Here is a 20,555-nt window from a genome sequence, read left to right on the forward strand (position 1 = left end):
TCACCCCACCCCCCCAGCTGCTAACTCTGTACAGGGGCCTACAGACATGCTTCACATGTCTGGGGGGGTTCCACTCATACCGCTCTTCTAGACAGGGTGGAATCAAAAGCTTTTCGTCTCATCATTTCCTCTCCTCTAACTGACTGTCTTCAGCCTCTCTCTCATATTATAGCTACTACTACTACTAATAATAATAATAATAATAATAATAATAATAATAATAACAATACTGCTACTACTACTTCTAGTACTATTACCATTATTATCATTTTTATTGTTTATATTATTATTATTATTATTATTATTATTATTATTATTATTATTATTATTATTATTATTATTATTATTATTATTATCATTATTATTATTATTATTATTATTATTATTATTATTATTATTATTATTATTATTACTGTTATTATCATCATCATCATCATCATCATCATCATCATTATTATCATTATTAGTTTTTTTTTCACTATTAGCACTAGTATTGCTATTACCAATAGTAGTAATAATAATAATCAATAGTCAGAAGCAGCATATAGTTGAAACTACATCTACATCTACATCATAAAGAATTCCGGAAGATTAACGTATATATCGCTCCAATCCCTCCTCAGGATCCCCCTAAGCGAAGGTGCCTCTGGCGTTTTGCCTCTGCTAGTTGGGGAGACATGAGGAGGTATTTTGCTGATTTTCCTTGGAATGACTAGTGCTTCCGTGTCAGAGACCCGTCTCAGTGTGCTGAGCGCATAACAGAGGTGATAGTGTCTGGCATGGAGGCGTACATTCCTTACTCTTTTTCTCGTCCTAAACCTTCTAAACCTTAGTTTAACACAGCTTGTTCTCGTGCTATACATGATAGAGAGATGGCCCACAAAAGGTACTTAAGCCTTCCATCACCAGAATCTCATGCACTTTATATTTCTGCCCGGAACCATGCCAAGTCTGTTCTCCAACTAGCCAAAAACTCAAAACCTTTCAAGATCTAACTCCCCTCGTGATTTCTGGCATCTAGCCGAAAATATCTCCAATAACTTTGCTTCTTCTTCTTCTTTCCCTCCTCTATTTCAACCAGATGGCACCACTGCTATCACATCCATTTCTAAAGCTGAACTCTTCGCTCAAACCTTTGCTAAAAACTCTACCTTGGACGATTCTGGGCTTGTTCCTCCCTCTCCTCCACCCTCTGACTACTTCATGCCACGTATTAAAATTCTTCGTAATGATGTTTTCCGTGCCCTCGCTGGCCTAAACCATCGGAAGGCTTATGGACCTGATGGGGTCCCTCCTATTGTTCTCCGAAACTGTGCCTCCGTGCTTGCACCTTGCTTAGTCAAACTCTTTCAGCTCTGTCTGTCAACATCTACCTTTCCTTCTTGCTGGAAGTTTGCCTACACTCAACCTGTTCCTAAAAAGGGTGACCGTTCTAATCCCTCAAACTACCGTCCTATTGCTTTAATTTCCTGCCTATCAAAAGTTTTTGAATCTATCCTCAACAGAAAGATTCTTAAACATCTATCACTTCATAACCTTCAATCTGATCGCCAGTATGGGTTCCGTCAAGGCCGCTTTACTGGTGATCTTCTGGCTTTCCTTACTGAGTCTTGGTCATCCTCTTTTAGAGATTTTGGTGAAACTTTTGCTGTTGCCTTGGACATATCAAAAGCTTTTGATAGAGTCTGGCACAAAGCTTTGATTTCCAAACTACCCTCCTACGGTTTCTATCCTTCTCTCTGTAACTTCATCTCAAGTTTCCTTTCTGACCGTTCTATTGTTGCTGTGGTAGACGGTCATTGTTCTTCTTCTAAATCTATTAACAGTGGTGTTCCTCAGGTTTCTGTTCTGTCACCCACTCTCTTCTTATTATTCATTAATGATCTAAACCAAATTTCTTGTCCCATCCACTCCTACGCTGATGATACCACCCTGCACTTTTCCACGTCTTTTCATAGACGTCTAACCCTTCAGGAGGTAAACATATCACGCAGGGAAGCCACAGAACGCTTGACTTCTGATCTTTCTAAAATTTCTGATTGGGGCAGAGCAAACTTGGTATTGTTCAATGCCTCAAAAACTCAATTCCTCCATCTATCAACTCGACACAACCTTCCAGACTACTATCCCCTCTTCAATGACACTCAACTGTCCCCCTCTTCTACACTGAACATACTCGGTCTGTCCTTTACTTATAATCTGAACTGGAAACTTCACATCTCATCTCTAGCTAAAACAGCTTCTATGAAGTTAGGTGTTTTGAGACGTCTCCGCCAGTTTTTCTCATCCCCCCCCTAGCTGCTAACTCTGTACAAGGGCCATATCCGTCCATGTATGGAGTATGCTTCACATGTCTGGGGGGGTTCCACTCATACTGCTCTTCTAGACAGGGTGGAATCAAAAGCTTTTCGTCTCATCAACTCCTCTCCTCTAACTGACTGTCTTCAGCCTCTCTCTCGCCGCCGCAATGTTGCATATTTAGCTGTCTTCTACCGCTATTTTCATGCTAACTGTTCTTCTGATCTTGCTAACTGCATGCCTCCCCTCCTTCCGCGGCCTCGCTGCACAAGACTTTCTTCTTTCTCTCACCCCTATTCTGTCCACCTCTCTAACGCAAGAGTTAACCAGTATTCTCAATCATTCATCCCTTTCTCTGGTAAACTCTGGAACTCCCTGCCTGCTTCTGTATTTCCACCTTCCTATGACTTGAATTCCTTCAAGAGTGAGGTTTCAAGACACTTATTCATCAATTTTTAACCACTGCTTTGACCCTTTATGGGACTGGCATTTCAGTGGGCATATTTTTTTATTGGATTTTTGTTGCCCTTGGCCAGTGTCCTTCCTACATAAAAAAAAAAAAAAGAGATAGGTTGTGCATGTTAACTACAATATTTTCCTTCTTAGCATAAAATTAATAAATAAATAAATAAATAAATAAAATTCTGGGCAGCATAACTATTTTACGATTTTTGTTTGTTTATTTGAATTTTCAATATTAAGTTTAATTCTTATGTTTTATGATGCACGTCTTTAATTTTCACATTTTATATTCGTTAAGCACTACTTCACACTTATTTGTGGAAGTAGATAATTCCATTTTATCTTATGTGAAACTACAGAAAATCGTCACTCACGCAGATGTCCCACGTGTCTCTCCGCACTGACGCGTTGCTAGACGTAGGAGTTTAGTTGCGTTATATAAGCTGCAGCGTGTTTAATTCATTTTTGGTTGTCTCACTTAATTAGAAATCCAGGTAACTACAAAAAAAGAAAGGAAAAAAAGGACGAAAAAAGAGTGCTAGATTAATATAAAACACAAGTATGAACAAGCGCTGTAAAAAATGCATACAGACCAGGTACGTAGAGTATTGAAGTGAGAGAGATTCACCTGTAATTACGCCCCACGCCATCACTTCCGCACGACAGGTGGGCAATCAGGTGGCAATTAAAAGTTCTTCCGTGACTGCCACTCCACTCATGACTGACGGTCAATCCGTGATATCTATGTTCTTTTTGTCACAGTATGTAGCTTTCCGTAACCACTGATTTAAGGGGAAAAATGTACAGAAACTTTGTGTTATTCGAACTAACCCCATATATTGTTATCTAATGCCATTTTAGTGTTAAGGGGAGCGTCCGGTCTGGAGACGAAAAAAAATGAAAAATAATGACTTTTTGTGAAAAAAATATATGTGGTAGGTATACTTGTTGGCAGCAATCTCGTAAAGATTTAAGGGGAAATGCCCCATAGTTTCCCTTTAAATGGCATTTAAATGTCACGCAATCAACCACGTGCGTTTGTTTACATCAGCAGAGTAAGTTTTTCTTACCCAATACTACGAAAAAACGCTAAAATCTGAACTTTTTTTTGCTTGGATACGATATGGCAACACTCAAGGCGAGTGTGTGTGTGTGTGATACTAGCTCCCAGCAAGGATCCTGCCTCCTCAGTGCTCACGTAGCTCTTGTCACGGGAGGTTGTTGCTCAGTCTCTCGCGACTTCTCCCACTCTCACAGCTACTAAGCGCGTTATTTCGCCACTACAAACTACAATCTACCTCCTGCCAACCATGCCACGGTTGTCTAAGAGAAAGCAGCAGAGCAGGGATGCCTGGGGCGTGAAGTTGGATACAGAAAGGGGAAAAATACCTCGCCTGGAGCCGCCAGTCGAGCCGCCAGTCACAGCAAGATGTGGTCACAGCAAGATGTGGTCACGGGCAAGCAAAACAAAGTTTTCTGGCTTGAAAAGACTCTCATTTGTTGCACAGTCAGCAATACTGGACCATAATTATGGTTACAGGAAAGCCTGTTTGCTGCCAGCATTGAATATCAATACGAAGGCGCTAAGAAGATCTCTCACAACAGAAGATGAAGAAAGAAAGAGGCACCACGAAGTCCAGATGAAGCCGAAAAGAAAGCAGAAAGAGAAAGCATCAGCAGAGTACGAACCTGGTGGCTTCTAAAAAACCTGGCAACAAAGAGAAGTGTGGGCAACTTTGACACCCCTTGCTTGACAAGATAATACATTGCCTTTTCGAAGGCAATGGGGGACCAGGAGCCTGATATACTTAGAAATACATCTGATTGTATCAATAGATTGATTATGATAAAAAAGAACTCATAATAAACCTGAAAAAGCTTCCTAGTGTATTATAACTGGATCGTAATCGATCAATAAACTTTATCGGCCCGTATCTCAAAACATAAGTTATCCCCCTTTAAAAGTTTTCACAGGAGTTAGTTTTAGCTTGATTTCAATGAAACAAAAACTAAAACACAGAAGAATACTTCTTCTTCAAAGTTACGTAGGCGTTTTTTTTATATAGGTCTCATGTAATTTTGTATTAATATTTTTTTGGTAAAAAAAAGGCGAAAGAAAGACAGATAAAGAAAAAATCATAAAACAAAACCAAAAGCCAAAATGAAAAATCTGCCTACGTAACTTTGTTAGGTATCATAACATCTCTAAGCCACAGAAAAATAAAGGTTGTGGGCCAATTAATAACGACGGTGAAAAGTTTTAAAATTTTCCTTGAAATTGGAATTGGGGGGGGGGGGATGAGGGGGGGTGGGGGCAAGAAAGGGGATCAATGTCTAATATTGATATACATGTTGCCAATACTTCACAACATAAAAATCAGAGCGATTCATGCTTATTTAGCAGAGATACAGAAACACCCATCCAAACCGGACTCTCCCCTTAAGTTAGTATTAAAAGAGTGACGGACTCAATTATGAGCGTTGGCGTATGGCTGGTAGGTCACTCTTCCTGGGCCGCGGCATATGGATTACGGAGGTCAGTTCCTTCTCCTGCCGTCTTCACGTTCCCAGTCACAGCTTACCGGTACACATTTCAATGCTCGGTGAACTAGAAGCGGGCAGTCGCCCAAGAAAAATCCAGGGCGTGACTATGATTCAAACTCATGGGTTCTTGCATTATATATAATCAGACGCGTTGCCCCCTAAACTACAATGCTTCCTATCTATTTATATTACTGACGTTATATTCATTTACTGAAACTACTTCTCAGACGTGACTGGCTGATAAACTCCGATTGGTGGCTGGTCAACATGCCGTGTCTGTCTCCAGCAACGTAATCCAACTTAACAATATTGAGAAATTCAGACAAATTCGGGGTGGAGATAAAGAGAGAGACACGCGTGTTATGAGGTGAGTTGATTCCTGACTAGTTTCGCAGTTAGCTTTCCTCTGAAGAAACCTAAAGTGAATTTAGTATGGAATAAACTCGCCTCTCTCTCTCTCTCTCTCTCTCTCTCTCTCTCTCTCTCTCTCTCTCTCTCTCTCTCTCTCTCTCTCTCTCTCTCTCTCTCTCTCTCTCTCTCAAACATGCTGAGCGAGGATATAACAAGTAACATCTTTCCATTACTAATATGCCGTCGTTTGTAACTACAAAATATATGCATTTCCTTATTACATCTTACTGGCACGGAAGTTAATTAGCCTCCCGGAGCACTTGTGTGGTCTGCAGGTAGACAGGTGTGGCGGGGTGGTGACGGGGGTCGTATTTAAGGCGGTGGGGAGGTGGAGAGGGCGCAGGGCTTCGTCATTCTACCTGCCAGCCCGTGTCTCCCATCTCTCTCTTCCTGACTCTTCACTTGGCGCCTCTCCTCACAGTCTTAATAATTCATAACGCTCATCCTCACACCCTTACCTTATCACATACACACACACACACACACACACAGTCACACACAGTCACACACACACACCCTCAACCCCTCTCAACACTCCTACTATAGCATCCTCAACACCTAACATCATCATTCTCCGCCACCAGCCTGCCTCCCTCTTCACCCCTCCTTTCCACTGTTGGTCTCCCACGCCCGCCACCACCACTACCACCACCACTATTTCATCACTTCTTATCATGGCACATGGAGTGTTGGTCTCCCTCCTCGCCCTGCTCTTCCCTGTCTTGCTTCCTGCTGCAGCACTCAGTAAGTGAAAGTTATTATGTAAATAAATTAATAATAATCAATAATATGTTGCTATCATTGATGATTAAGTACAAAGGGGAAAGGAAGAAGCGTGCCGTAAGGTGGAAATGGATGAAGGAATTTAAATGAAAGCGTATAAAATAAGGACTAAGATAAAAGAACATTTCAATTCTAGTATGTATTTAGGAAAGCAACTGAAAAGATGAAAGTACTAAATAGTAATGGCAATGCATAAAGGAAACCAAAGAATAAAAGTATGTCACAGAGGCTGAAAATTTATCTTATTAAAAACTGAAAGATCCCATTTATAATAATTCCAATAGTTTGTCATTGTGCATGTATATTCATCTCTTTAAATACACATCTGTGAAAGTCTGGTTACCATTACACAGAGAGGCGAGGTGACAAAGCAAAGCAGACTTACAATCCTTTAAAGTAACTCCAAAACTCTGCCTGATTCCATTTTATTTATTTTTTTTTTTTTCCTCTGGACTCCTTCAGAGTGTTTTAAGACACTAGATTAAAGTGGATAAACTTATAGGAACCGTTTTCCACTTAATTTCAAAGAGTGCCAATAAGGCGGGGTTTTCTTCAGGCCTTGGTCACCTTATTTTACGTGTGCTAAAAATAGGAATGTTCGTGCAGACGAATGTGGCGGCGTGGTGGACACTCAGCAGCATCACACGGGCGTCCTCACCTCCCCAGGCTATCCCGACCACTACCCCGAGAACGCCACCTGCACCTGGATCCTTCAGGTGAGGGAACAGTGCAGGCCACAAGGAAGGTAACACTTACAGAATAGGGGTGAAAGAGAGTAGAAAGTCTTGTGCAGCGGGGCCGCGGGAGGAGGGGAGGCATGCAGTTATAAAAATTAGAAGACCAGTTAACATGAAAACAGCGGTAGAAGATAACAAAAGAAACAACATTGCGGTGATGACAGAGAGGCTGATGACAAAGTTAGAGGAGATGAGTTGATAAGATTTCACCCTATCTAAAAGAGCGGTATGAGTGGAATGCTCCGCCTCCCTCTTACTCCATACATCTATCTTTTATATGTATGTATTATGTCGTTATTTTTTTTTTTTTAAGTTCCTAAACTCTTCCTTACTCATTGTTTTCTATCAGTCATTATTACAGAAGTAAAAAAAAAAGTGATGGAATAATAAGTAAAACTATATAGTACATGGGTTGATGATTAAGGGGAAGTATAGAAGAAAATGAAAATAAATAAATTAATATAGGGAGACAATGCGTAAAGGGATTACAAGAAAAAAAAAAGCTTAGGGAAAAAATGCGTACATTTCTTCCCTACGCTTTTTCTTTTTTTTTCTTGTAATCCCTTTAAGCATTGTCTCCCTATATTAATCTATTTATTTTCATTTTCTTATATACTTCCCTTTAATCATCAACCCATGTACTATATCATTTCACTTATTGTTCCATCACTTTTTTTTTTACTTTTCTTTCCTATCATATTATCATCATTAATTGGTCCATCCAATCTCCTCCCTATTGTCCCCTTATTTACTTTTTTCTTTTTTTCATCTTTCACATCATCATCATTCTGGTGATCAGAACATCACCACCTAGTACTAACATCTTTCCTTATTTTCCTTATTCCTCATTACCCGCTCCTATCACCATTAATATATCCATCTACCTGCACACCATAACCTTTCATACGTACTTTCTTATCCGCTTACGTCACGATGAGACAATCTATTCACAAAAAAAAAAAAAAAAAACTGTACATCAAAACCTTGTCATATTTCTTATCAGCTGATGTCATGATCAGTCCATCCGTCTATTGCTACAAAACCATCATGCAACAACACTATCTACCCTTCCTTTTTTAAAACCATTTTCTGAGACGCTTCTGAGCCGAAATCCGACTAATTTAAAATGCTTTAGTTGGAGTAACACGGGTTTTAGGGCGTTTTTGCTCTAGTGGCAAATTGATAAGATTTTTATATCATCAGCAGGAGAAACTCTTGAAAACTCGGCTAGTCAGCTTTGTGGCCTTTTCAAAATAGTCATGGTGTGGAAGTAAATAGTTTCAAAATACGGACCTTACTTCCACAGGCGCCACTCCATGAGAAGATCCGCCTGGAATTTCATGACTTTGACGTTACTGGATCAGCTGGTTGTCATGGAGATTACGTAAGCATCTCTTCTCGAGCACCGCGGACGAGCAGCGGAGGAAGTGGAGAAGAAGCAGAGGAGAGGTACTGCGGTGCCCTAGGACCAGGTGTCGTGACCTCAGCAGGAGACACATTGGTAGTGACTTTCGCGTCTAATGCCAAAGGATCTTGTCGAGGCTTTAATGCGTCATACAGCGTGAGGGAAGGTGAGGTGTGTGTGTATGCGTGTGTGTGTATGTGTGTGTGTATGTGTGGTGTCGAGAAATTTAATCAATATATGTGTTGTACAGATTTACTATTTTCTTTGGTGACTCTCTCTCTCTCTCTCTCTCTCTCTCTCTCTCTCTCTCTCTCTCTCTCTCTCTCTCTCTCTCTCTCTCTCTAGAATGGGTCACGTGCGGCTCAGTCACCCAGGCCGAAGAGTTCACCTTCGCTTCGCCCTCCTACCCCGACTCGCTGCCCGCCTCCCCCCTGCAGTGCTCCGTCACGGTGGACCACGGCTGCGACTCTCCCATCTGCCAGCTCAGGTCTCCAATATTGTCATCCCTTGTGAAATTTGTTAAGCTTTATCAACATTAACTTTTTTACTGCTAAGTCGCTCCTAGATAACGTTCAAAATCCTCTAAAAATATGATTCCATGGAAACACAGAAAACAAGAGAGAATAGAAGGGTTAAATTTGTCTTTTCTAGGTTACAGGGAGATTTAAGAAGCTTTAGTACAAAAAATGAGTGTCTGAAAAGGCGGTAAGTGATTGTGGGAAGAATTGTCAAGCACTGAAAGGGATAAGGAAGCTGAATAGCTTCCTTAACCCTCTTAAGAGTGGGCGGCAGAGTATCTTTAGTGTTCACATATATCAAATTCATTATTTTATTTATCTATTTATTTATTTATCTATTTATTTATTTATTTATTTTTATTGTTGGTGTCTCAGTACAGTACTCCTGATTCTTGGTGTCCTTGTCATCACCACAGGTTGGACTTTGACGAGTTCATGCTGCAGCCACCGTACTGGGGCGAGTGCAAATACGACCGTTTCTACGCCGAGAGCACCACGCCCCTTCCCTTCCTCTGCGGGGCTAACAATGAATCCCACAGTGAGTCTAGACACACACTCACACTCATACACACACACACACACACACACACACACACACACACACACACACACACACACACACACACACACACACACACACACACACACACACATCCAATTTCGTCACATTCTACCAGGTGTTAAAAATTTGTTTGGTTACTACAAACGTGGCCAGAACGAAAAAAAAAAAATATCATAATGGAAAGTTTTCTTAATCAACTTCATTCTACATCTTTCAACAGAATATGGACATAAACTAAAGAGTAATTTAATTAACATGTACCTTTAAAAACAGAGTCAGTGAACTTTCCTGACCGTAAAACAACCAAGCTTACACTCATGATGAGATGTTTATTAACCTACAACACTGACCTGCCACACTTATGATCAAATGTAACTTGACTTACCATATTGACCAGTTACACTCATTTGTACTGTGTTTAGCGTTTCTCCTCCATCATCAGTCCTCTGAACGGATGAAAATCTGTCAGTTGTCAGGACTGTAAGGAAATTCCCAGTCAGTCATTACACTTAGCTAGAAGGAAAATGCTCACCTCATTGAAAGTGAGTAGAATCATAGACTTCTGATCAAGATACGTGCAAGGGAAGAAAATCTACAAAAGTTTTTCTCCCACCAGTGTATGTGAACGTAGAAGGTCGGAGCAAGACTGAGCTAACCTTCTTGCTTCAGGAGTTGGAATATTACCTTTATAATTGCTACGACATCTACGGCAGTGTCACGGATGAGCAGACTGGAGATCAGGAGGAGGAGGAGAAGGAGGGAGCAAAACAGGACCCACAAGAGAAGTCGCTGAGGAAAGAAAGAGAAGGAATGGACGTGAGAGACTCCAGAGGAAGACGCAGTGCCGACAAATTTCTGGGCTCTGGGCACGATGAGAAACTTGGCCTCCGACATGTGAGAAGGAAAGTCCGCCAGGTAAGGCTGAGTCTTGTTCTTTCTGTTTAGCTGGCTTCTAGATAAAGAGACAGTAAGGAATTGGTTCTCAGAGTGGTAGATGAATGAAATAAACTCAGAAATCAGATTTTTAGTGTTGAGTCATTACGAAGCTTTAAAAAAAGATTAGACATATTCATGAGGATGATAGGGACTGCCACATGTAGTCTTCTTGCTGCTTCCCTTGTATTCTAATATTCTTATGTTTTTATGTTCACTTAAGTAAATTCCAGTGACGATGACCCTTCCATTATATATATATATAAAAAAAAAAAAGGAGAAAAAAAAAACACTCAAAATGGTGCTTTTCATGTAGGTATCTCTCAGCTTAACAAGATATCACCAGACTCTTCATAAAGTGTTTGATTGTGTGGTGGAATGTTCGTGTGGAAAATTTATCTTGAGAGGATTTTGTAATTAAATTCCTGATTATTGTGTCGCCATTAAATTATATATTCATTTTATTTTTTTTGTACACGTCTGTGTTTCTGTGTGTGTTCTGTGTTCCTTGTGTTTTGTTGACAATATCAAGGTTATTTGGACATACAGGCACGTGCTATTATAATAGAATATTTAAATGTGTATTCTACATCAAAGTATGTTATAATATAGAAACAAGATCCAAAAAGATAAAGATTGACACAAAGATCAGATGATGAGATGCAGAGCTTAAGAAATAAGAACGTCTCGTTAACATCACAAAAAAATTCAAAAATTCCTTTTTTTTCCCCATTCTCCATTTTCAGTATCTAGCTCTAATTACAGGCACCCACCACCGCCACCCCAGCCGCCACCACCACCGCGCCCGTCACCACATCTCCCACCACCACCACCACCACCACCTCCACCACCACTACCTCCACCACCACAGAGGCAGACGTCACAGTAGCTCTTTACAATTATAAGTGAGTCTTGCGTACATTTTGATGTTTGATGAAGCAAAATGGCAGTGCACGGTATGCTGTAGGCCGAATGGTTCAACAGCGACATCTCGGGAATTAAAAAAAAAAATAAGTTGTTTAAATAAAATTTTAACAAATGACAAAAGGCACACCAGAGAAATAGGTAGAATACATAATGCAATATATGTATTTTTTTATCATAGATAAATAGAAAGGTAGAATAATTAATTAATAGATGAACAAGCAACATAATGAATAAATAAATAGAAAATAAATAAATTCAATAAATGCAACTAAAATAACAAATTTAACAAACATAATGATACATAAATTAATAACTACAAGTATCAAAAGACTGAACACAGCGAGCTTGACTCATGAATACAATGAGGTACGAACACATACATAAACAAGGCCGACCTGATTTGACCCCCGTCTCCTCGTCAGGGACGCCGAGGTGGTGACCTTCCCAACCCGGCGGGCGTGGAGGATCCGCGTCACCCAAATCCCGTGTGACTGTCCCAAGGCCCGCGTGCCCAAGGGTGAGTTGTGTGTGTGGTACTCCAGCCCAGTCATCGGAGTACAGCTTGGCTTTGCATCGGCTCCTACTCTTATGTTGTTCATGGGCTTGATTCAATGTAAAGCGCCAAGCAAAAAGTAAAAGTATGTGTACTTTTACTGTATTTTGAAACTCAATGAAAAATTTTCCTTTCCTGGTACTTCTTTCCCCTTAAAGCTTCCCTTTATTTTTTCATTCCTTTCACTCTCTCATCCTTGGTTGCTCTTTCTTCCGTTCATACCTCCTCAATATTTATCCTTTATTCCTTTTCATCCATCTCTCCTCCTTCCCTCCCTCCAGCTCCCGTGGGTTGCCTGCAGTACTATCGCGGCCTCACCGGCGAACTCAAGAGCTTCAACTTTGATGGCGTTGGCTGCTACTCGGAGGATCGCTGGTGTGACTTCTCGACCATCAACCACGCCTCAGACTGTGACATCAGGGTGGGGTACACAGGTAAGCAAGCACTCGCTGCCGCCTCACGAAGTCCTGCAGCTGAACTCTCCCGCCTCTCCCTCCCTTGCCTCTCTCTTAACTTAATGACTTTGGACCGTACTCTGAAAAACTTCCGCACCGCACCTCCACTACATTCAGTAAGTTTTTAATTATATTTTTACGGTCCTAGTGACAGATTATGAAGATTTCTACATCATAACAGAAGAAACACTCTTAAGAACCTGTCTAATCATGCCTGTGGCCTTTGAAAATGGTCTTGTTGAGAGAGCAAAGCGTTTCAGAATACGGGCCTAACATTGTTTTACAGTCGTGCGAGAATGGTAACGTTGAGAGTCTACATGTTAGTTTTTTTTTTCTTTTTTTTTCTTCTTTTCGTGTGCATGCGGTGATTTTGGTGATGATAGCGTCTTCAAGATAATTATTTTAATCCTCTAACTCTTGAACTGTAATTTATCTTTAGCCTGATGGAGAAAAAACACTTTTAAATACAAACTAAGGCCTTTCTAACTAGGATTTTAAGACACGTGATCGCAATTGCAGAAGTTCATGATATAAATTTGCTGCCGACTTTTGTATTTTCCCCTTCCTATGAATTGAACGCTCAAGAGGGAGACTTCAAGACACTTATCCTCCATTTTTGGATGATTCATTTGGCTCTTTAGGATTTGGCACCTTAGTGGGGTTTTCTTCCTTACTCTACTTCCTTTTTATTGTCTTTGGTCAATGCCCTTCTTACATATTGATAAAGAATACAGAGCACAATCTCTTAAGAACCATGTGTAAAAATTGCACCACTTATTCAGAAACTCCCAATGGAGATTGTTCTTGTGAATTGCGATTGGAATAACAAATATTTACCTGATAATCTGACTTTTAATGTATTACTCTTCTATCACTGCCACAGGTCACTACAACAACCTTGACTATAGCGTGTGTGTGGAGCCAGAGTCAGGGTTTTGCGGCATCCAGTACCAGCAGGTGGGACGCAACGGTTTCTCCCTCACCAACGTGACTCACTTCAGGGATGAGGACGCCACCCCGCTGGCCGAGGTGAGGCGACGAAGGGTAGGGGGGGGCCGGGGGAAAGGAGAGAGAGAGAGAGAGAGAGAGAGAGAGAGAGAGAGAGAGAGAGAGAGAGAGAGAGAGAGAGAGAGAGAGAGAGAGAGAGAGAGAACTGATGTGTAACTTTGTTTATTTATTATTTATTTATTACATTTGTTTTTAATCCCCGGAGTTTTTTTCAGTGTTTGTTTTGTATCATCGATGTTTTAAGTTAATGAAACTGTCTTATACTAGTAGTTTAACTTTATAACTTCTATGGCCACCTTTTGTTATCACTTAGGGCACGGACACACAGTAAACAAAAGAAGAGAATATAAAATTAATTTTGTGTTTCTAAGCTACTAAACTATTTAAGAGACTCGGTTGAGAACAGTAAAAAAAGTCAACTAAAATAAAAATAAACTGAATGTGGTTATGGGAAAAATTGTGTAGCAGTAAAAGGGTTAAATTATCTTTTGCAGTGATTTGCAGCATATGGAGCGCTTATTACTTTTAGAAATTAAATGATGTTGCTTCCTACGGTCGAATATTTAACCTTTGTTTTGCTAATAACAGTACGAAACTTGTTAGATAATTTGAGTAACCCTAAGCAATTTCAACTAACAAAAACATAATTGCAACTATTATAAGGTTTGCACACGATCACTTCTATTTGTTTACCATCAATGGTATCTTTAAGAATCGTACTCCAAACTTTAATCAGGCCACTTGATTGAGTTGAGGAAAACGAAACAGTCAAAGATTTCAATAAGGTAACTAAGTGTATCGCGGTTCAGGTGGCGGACGAGAGCTGCATGTCTGACTACCTGTGGGTGCCGGGAGCCAGGGATGACCAAGGCAGCTACAGCTACGAACGGTTCTGTGGCACAAAGCTGGGGAACGCACGCAAGTGGGGCACCGTCACCAGTAAGTGTGTATGTGTGTGTGTGTCTATATATATATATATATATATATATATATATATATATATATATATATATATATATATATATATATATATATATATATATATATATATATATATATATATATATATATATATATATATATATATATATATATATATATATATATATATATATATATATATATATATATATATATATATATATATATATATATATATATATATATATATATATATATATATATATATATATATATATATATATATATATATATATATATATATATATATATATATATATATATATATATATATATATATATATATATATATATATATATATATATATATATATATATATATATATATATATATATATATATATATATATATATATATATATATATATATATATATATATATATATAAATATATATATATATATATATATATATATATATATATATATATATATATATATATATATATATATATATATATATATATATATATATATATATATATATATATATATATATATATATATATATATATATATATATATATATATATAATATATATATATATATATATATATATATATATATATATATATATATATATATATATATATATATATATATATATATATATATATATATATATATAATTTTTTTTTTATTTATTTATTTTTTTCTTTTACAGGTATCAGTTAATTCGCAATGTCTCACCTTTCAGTATCTCATTTTCCAGTGCCACATCATATTTTTTTTTACATTCATGTATATTGTTTTTACACAGCTTTCCCCTACTACTGCATTCCATTGATTTGCTGCTTTTTGGAAAATTGTTTTATGTCCATACTTATCTCTCCTATTCCTTTCAAGTTTACTGTGTGTGTGTGTGTGTGTGTGTGTGTGTGTGTGTGTGTGTGTGTGAAATTTTGATGTGAAATTTTTGATGTTAAAATTCATTCGTGAATTGGCTTTCAAACACACTCTCTCTCTCTCTCTCTCTCTCTCTCTCTCTCTCTCTCTCTCTCTCTCTCTCTCTCTCTCTCTCTCTCTCAGGTTACTCGAAGCCCTTCCACGTCCGCCTCGTGACGGATTCAGACGAGCACAGCATGTTAGCTGACTACATGAACCGCGGCTTCCACCTCACTTACTCCCAGATTCCGTGCAAGCTGTCGGGTTAGCTCACGTGCTTTAGTACTAAGGACACAGAGAAAAAAAGGCGAAAGGAATAAGATAACGTTTTTCTTTTCCTTTTCTCACAAAAGTAACATATAAGACAGACCAAGTAGCAAAGAAATATTTATCTTATTCTCTCAACAAACAAAACATATTTAGACGCAGAAATATCACAGCAACAAGGCAGACCATGCTTATAGATATTACGACACAGAACAACATTGAATGCTGTGAGCTACGTCCTACAAGAAGAACCAATGACAGCCTTGTTTTACGACAGGTGAAAGAATTTTGTATTAGCAGTGAAAATGCTCCTACCTTAAAGTAATTTCTTTAAGCCCACTAACTTAAGTCAAATATAACATGTAGAAATGAATATATCAGTTTATGTTCTTATAAGGATGTGCTGCAGGGCACATTTCATAATGTAATAACCTGCGAGTATTGTATGGAAATGTGTGCTTATAGTTAGTACAGATGTAAAGTGTTCTTGTCTCGTGTAAAGATTCGGCACTGACTTGCCACCACTCGGACCCATTAGACAGCATAAGGATGTGTTGAATAAAGGGGTGATTGTGACTCGTTATTATTAGTATTTCTTTATCCACACCTTAAGATGTTTGTTGTACTGGAGACATATGAGGTACACCATGGTGGTGGTGGTAGTGATGGTGGTGGTGGTGGTCTTCCATGATGGCTTAGTCTCCTAAGTGAAGGTGCACGCAAACCTCTGCTCGTTTTTTTTTTTTTTTTCTGTATATGTTTTTTTTTTCTTACTGTTCTCTTGCAGACTTCCTTTTTGTAACTTTATTTTCTTTTTCTTTCTCTTCTTTTTTCACTTTTTTTAGAGATTTTTTTTCCTGGCTTTTCTTCCTCTTGTTTTTTTTTTTTTTTTGCTGTTCTTTCGTTTTTACTTTTTTTTTTGGCTGTTCATTTTACAGTTCTTTTTTTATTGCTCTTTTCTTTTATTTATTGCTCTTCTCTTTCTTTTTACTGTTCTTCAGTTTTTTACTGCTTTCTCTACTTTTATTTATTTATTTGTTTATTTACAATGCAGTTCATACAGTATTGAAGCCCAAAGAGTGAAAGTAACTTCATTAAGCTTAATAACTTCATTTTAGCATATCCAGTCCCGTGTGTTCAGGAGGCACACTGCACGGGTCCCGTCAAACTGCTGCCAGGATGCTTGGAGAGGCACGCTTCACCTGCAGTGCTTTAGGTACAGTGGTGCCCCTGGTAAGTGAGAATGGATTAGGAAAACACAGGTTGTTGGGAAGGGTGGGAAGCCGAACAGCAAGAGGAAGAAGTCAAAGAATAAAGTATATGGATGGCTTATTTGAAGATATTTCACACGTCACAAAAGTGGTTAACTTGATGAGATTAGCTAAGGACAGAGAGAGGTGAAGCTTCATGGTCTCTCACGTCAGACAAGATATGGCACTTAAGTAAGGTAAGGGGTTCAGTACTAAATGAGTTACGATATAAAAAAAAAGATAAATAATAAATAAATAATTGATAAAGATAAATAAATAAATAAATAAAGGTAACTAAATAAATCTTAAAAAAAAAATGCACATAAAGAAGGCACCGCTGGACTATTTTTGTCTCTTTCATGACCATCTTCCTCTTCCGATTCCTCTACGCCTTTTCCCGCGTTTGATTTGCAATGATGTTTTCTTTGTATTCCCTCTTCTCTTTTTTGTTTTTTTCTTGTAAACTGTTAAGAGAAAGGTGCATAAACCGTTATTGTTAAATTGTTACACTGGTGGGACAATAACATTTGACTCAACACCATTTTAGCCCATAATGAGTGTCGTGACAGAGATGTAGTTTTTATGGACGTTTGCTGATAGCCTTCACCATGTGGCTATGACTGCCATCCGTCTGCTTGAGCTTCTTGTCTAGTAGTAGCTATTTCTGTGTTCTCTATTATTACTCTGTTTCTCTTTCTCTTTTTTTTTTATCTCGCATTTCTTCTTTTCTTGTTTTCTTCTCCCTATTTCGGCTTTCTTTTTTTTCTTGTATTACGAGCACCCAGTCTAATTTGTAAGATGCCGAGTACAATGGTTACCCGTGAAGTGTTCCGCTTACAATTACTTCTTCATATTGCTCGTCTCTTGATTAAATTCCTCTGCATTTCATAATACGAGTAATCACAGCGCCACTCATTTTCCAAGTATTGTTATATTAAAACTTTCGCTGCTATTTGTCCCCTTAATTATTAACTACTATGAGAAAAGGGCAAATAGAGCATTATGATAAATTTTTAGGAGTGTTAAAAGTAGAAGCCCCGAAGCAATATTAAAAATTTGGCGCTGGTCAGACCTCATCTAGACTACGCTGTGCTGTTCTGGTCCCCAAATTACAGGAAAAATATAGGTCTATTAGAATCCGTTCCAAGGAGAATGACTAAAAGGATACAGGGGATGAGGAGTATTCCTTACGAAGTGAGATTGAAGCTTTTAAATTTACACTCTTTAGAGAGACGTAGAGAGAGAGAGAGAGAGAGAGAGAGAGAGAGAGAGAGAGAGAGAGAGAGGGGGGGGGGGAGAGAGAGAGACTTGTATACTCGAAGTTTAACACTTCTATACTGTCAAAATTGTTCGTCATTTTTCTGCTTTTCTCACGCATTTCTTATACCACGTTAGAGTTTTTCCGATAATACGAATGTGAGTGAGTAAAAGGAGTTAATTTATGACTGGGTACTTGCAGAAAGTTTTGTGCCTAGTGTGATATCTATGAACAGGTTGTGTGTTACAAGTTTTTGTTTGTATTTGTTTGTTCATATAGGTTCCTATGTTATATTCTGAAAGATCAGTAAGATTCAAGATATTCAGTGTTTTAAAATAATAGTGGGGTGTGCTCATAGTCGTAAGTGTTGGTCGTCAACCTAGTAGCTTTCTTATTAAGAACATTAAGGTGATAGAGATTACAGGCATAGGTGCTAGACCATATAATATTGTATTTAGTTAATCATATATATTAAAGATGTCATTAACCCGTTAAATCCGAGCACCCCACGAATTCAGACATCTCTCGTGCCTGATTAATTGGGAAAAAATCGACATTTGCAGATTGACTTGGAAATACGTTTATTCGGTAGTGCATATGTAGATACATCAGCAGGTGTATTTTTTTTAGCCCAACTCAACCTGGTTCTTTCACAATATTCGCCAGTAGTTGGAGAATGGCGGCGCCTGGAAACTCCCGCGCATCCCTCTCACTGACACGCTCCTTGCAGTTGTCATACAGGAGGCTACATCTAACCCTGCCTCCATTTCTTTGTTTCTTTGCTAAAGTCTTTCCAAATTGTAGATTTATATTTTATTGTATGCTATGTAAGGGGTGGAACAGGATTATATATATATATATATATATATATATATATATATATATATATATATATATATATATATATATATATATATATATATATATATATATATATATATATATATATATATATATATACAGAGAGAGAGAGAGAGAGAATTTCAAGGTCAGGGACAGTCTCAGATTTCAGGGTCATACATCCTCCCACCCACCCACAGAGGGAGAGATGGACGGAGGGAGAGATAGGTAGGTTGGTTGTTTCACTGGGACATGTTTACCCTTTCCTTTTTTTACTCCACCCTTTCTTCTGTCACTATCACTGGTTGAAGATGGCTGTGATCGTGGTGGTGGTGGTGGTGGATCAGCACCTGATCGGGTAACAGGAGAGCGAGTGCGAGAGCGACCACCCACGATGCCTCCATTTTCACCACCCTCATCACTCTGACAAACTTTCTTTGTTGCTGGAGCATCAGATTCAATGTCACTCGAAAATGTCAACTTTCTCTTAGCTTTTCGTGGCATTATTGAGTTTCTAGGTCTCAATATAGTTCAGTTATACCACGAAAAACGAGACAATGCAGTGTGTAGATTGGCCCTGTCAAGAGGCTAATTGTGACTGACGTCTGACGCTCATGCACACTTGAAAGCACTAACTGGCAACTTATCATACTGGAGACAGTGTTCCATAGTAGGAACATCAAGTTTGAAAGTGTTGCCAAGTCTGGCACAGTTTTTGTGTGGGGTCGAACATAATGCCACCCGGGCGGCTCCTCGGTTCTCCACGGTCCAGCCTCCCGGGCGGCTCCTCGGTATTTACGGGTTAATATATAAAATAAACAGTAGCAAGTAAGTATATACTTGCGGTTCACCCAGATTAAATGATTTTGTTGGGGAAGAGGAGTTCATAAAAAATGCGTATTGAGTTCTGTTACTGAGGTAATAGCTGAACCAATCATATATTCGTCCATGAGTTCCTGAATGGAACATATTGTCTGTTCATTTAGTTCTTTTTTTCTTTCTTTCTTTCTTTATTTATTTATTTATTGTCGATGCTTACAATTCCATTGCTCTTAGTGATGTGAATTGTTGCATATCGCAGTGAAAGGCTAAAGTAATACTACATTCACATAAAATCTCCGTAGTTCGTGATACTTAGGCAGGAGCCACGTTTGCCTTCTCTTTGATTTTGTAATTATTTCAACCAAATTTTAGTGCTGTCGTTGAACTCTTTAGTTTTCATATTGTTTGCCTTTTCTTTATTCATTTTTTTTTTATTATTTTAACTAGGTGTGAGTCATATCGTTTGTCTTCTCTTTATTTTTTTTATTAATATTTTAGCCAGGTGTGAGTGATTTATTATATATATATTCGCGAGGTGTGAACGATAGCGTTGGATTTCTTTTCAGTCTTATGATTCTTGAGAGGAAAGTATAATAAGTGAACTGGTGTAGTTTACTATTTAATGTGTATGATGTAGTCAACATTATATACTTGCG

General features: G+C 38.3%; 1 protein-coding gene across 5 annotated transcripts in view; it reads left to right on the top strand.

Moving 5' to 3' along the window:
- Positions 1 to 16,312, top strand: part of LOC135109059 (uncharacterized) — a 44,804-nt gene extending 28,492 nt beyond the window's left edge. For 3 of the 5 annotated variants that reach the window (XM_064020075.1, XM_064020076.1, XM_064020077.1), the window contains 11 exons: positions 7,105 to 7,214; positions 8,542 to 8,806; positions 8,986 to 9,127; positions 9,575 to 9,696; positions 10,337 to 10,635; positions 11,419 to 11,558; positions 12,003 to 12,097; positions 12,415 to 12,567; positions 13,472 to 13,617; positions 14,406 to 14,535; positions 15,607 to 16,312. In XM_064020075.1, coding sequence (XP_063876145.1) covers positions 7,105 to 7,214; positions 8,542 to 8,806; positions 8,986 to 9,127; positions 9,575 to 9,696; positions 10,337 to 10,635; positions 11,419 to 11,558; positions 12,003 to 12,097; positions 12,415 to 12,567; positions 13,472 to 13,617; positions 14,406 to 14,535; positions 15,607 to 15,731 — 1,727 coding nt within the window. In that variant the 3' untranslated portion in view covers positions 15,732 to 16,312. Of the gene's footprint in view, positions 1 to 6,299; positions 6,460 to 7,104; positions 7,215 to 8,541; positions 8,807 to 8,985; positions 9,128 to 9,574; positions 9,697 to 10,336; positions 10,636 to 11,418; positions 11,559 to 12,002; positions 12,098 to 12,414; positions 12,568 to 13,471; positions 13,618 to 14,405; positions 14,536 to 15,606 lie in introns of all 5 variants that reach the window. The other 2 variants (XM_064020073.1, XM_064020074.1) reach the window with 1 other exon arrangement.
- Positions 16,313 to 20,555: the final 4,243 nt, after the last annotated feature.

Source organism: Scylla paramamosain, chromosome 18 (assembly GCF_035594125.1).
Source record: "Scylla paramamosain isolate STU-SP2022 chromosome 18, ASM3559412v1, whole genome shotgun sequence".
NCBI classification, from domain to species: domain Eukaryota; kingdom Metazoa; phylum Arthropoda; class Malacostraca; order Decapoda; family Portunidae; genus Scylla; species Scylla paramamosain.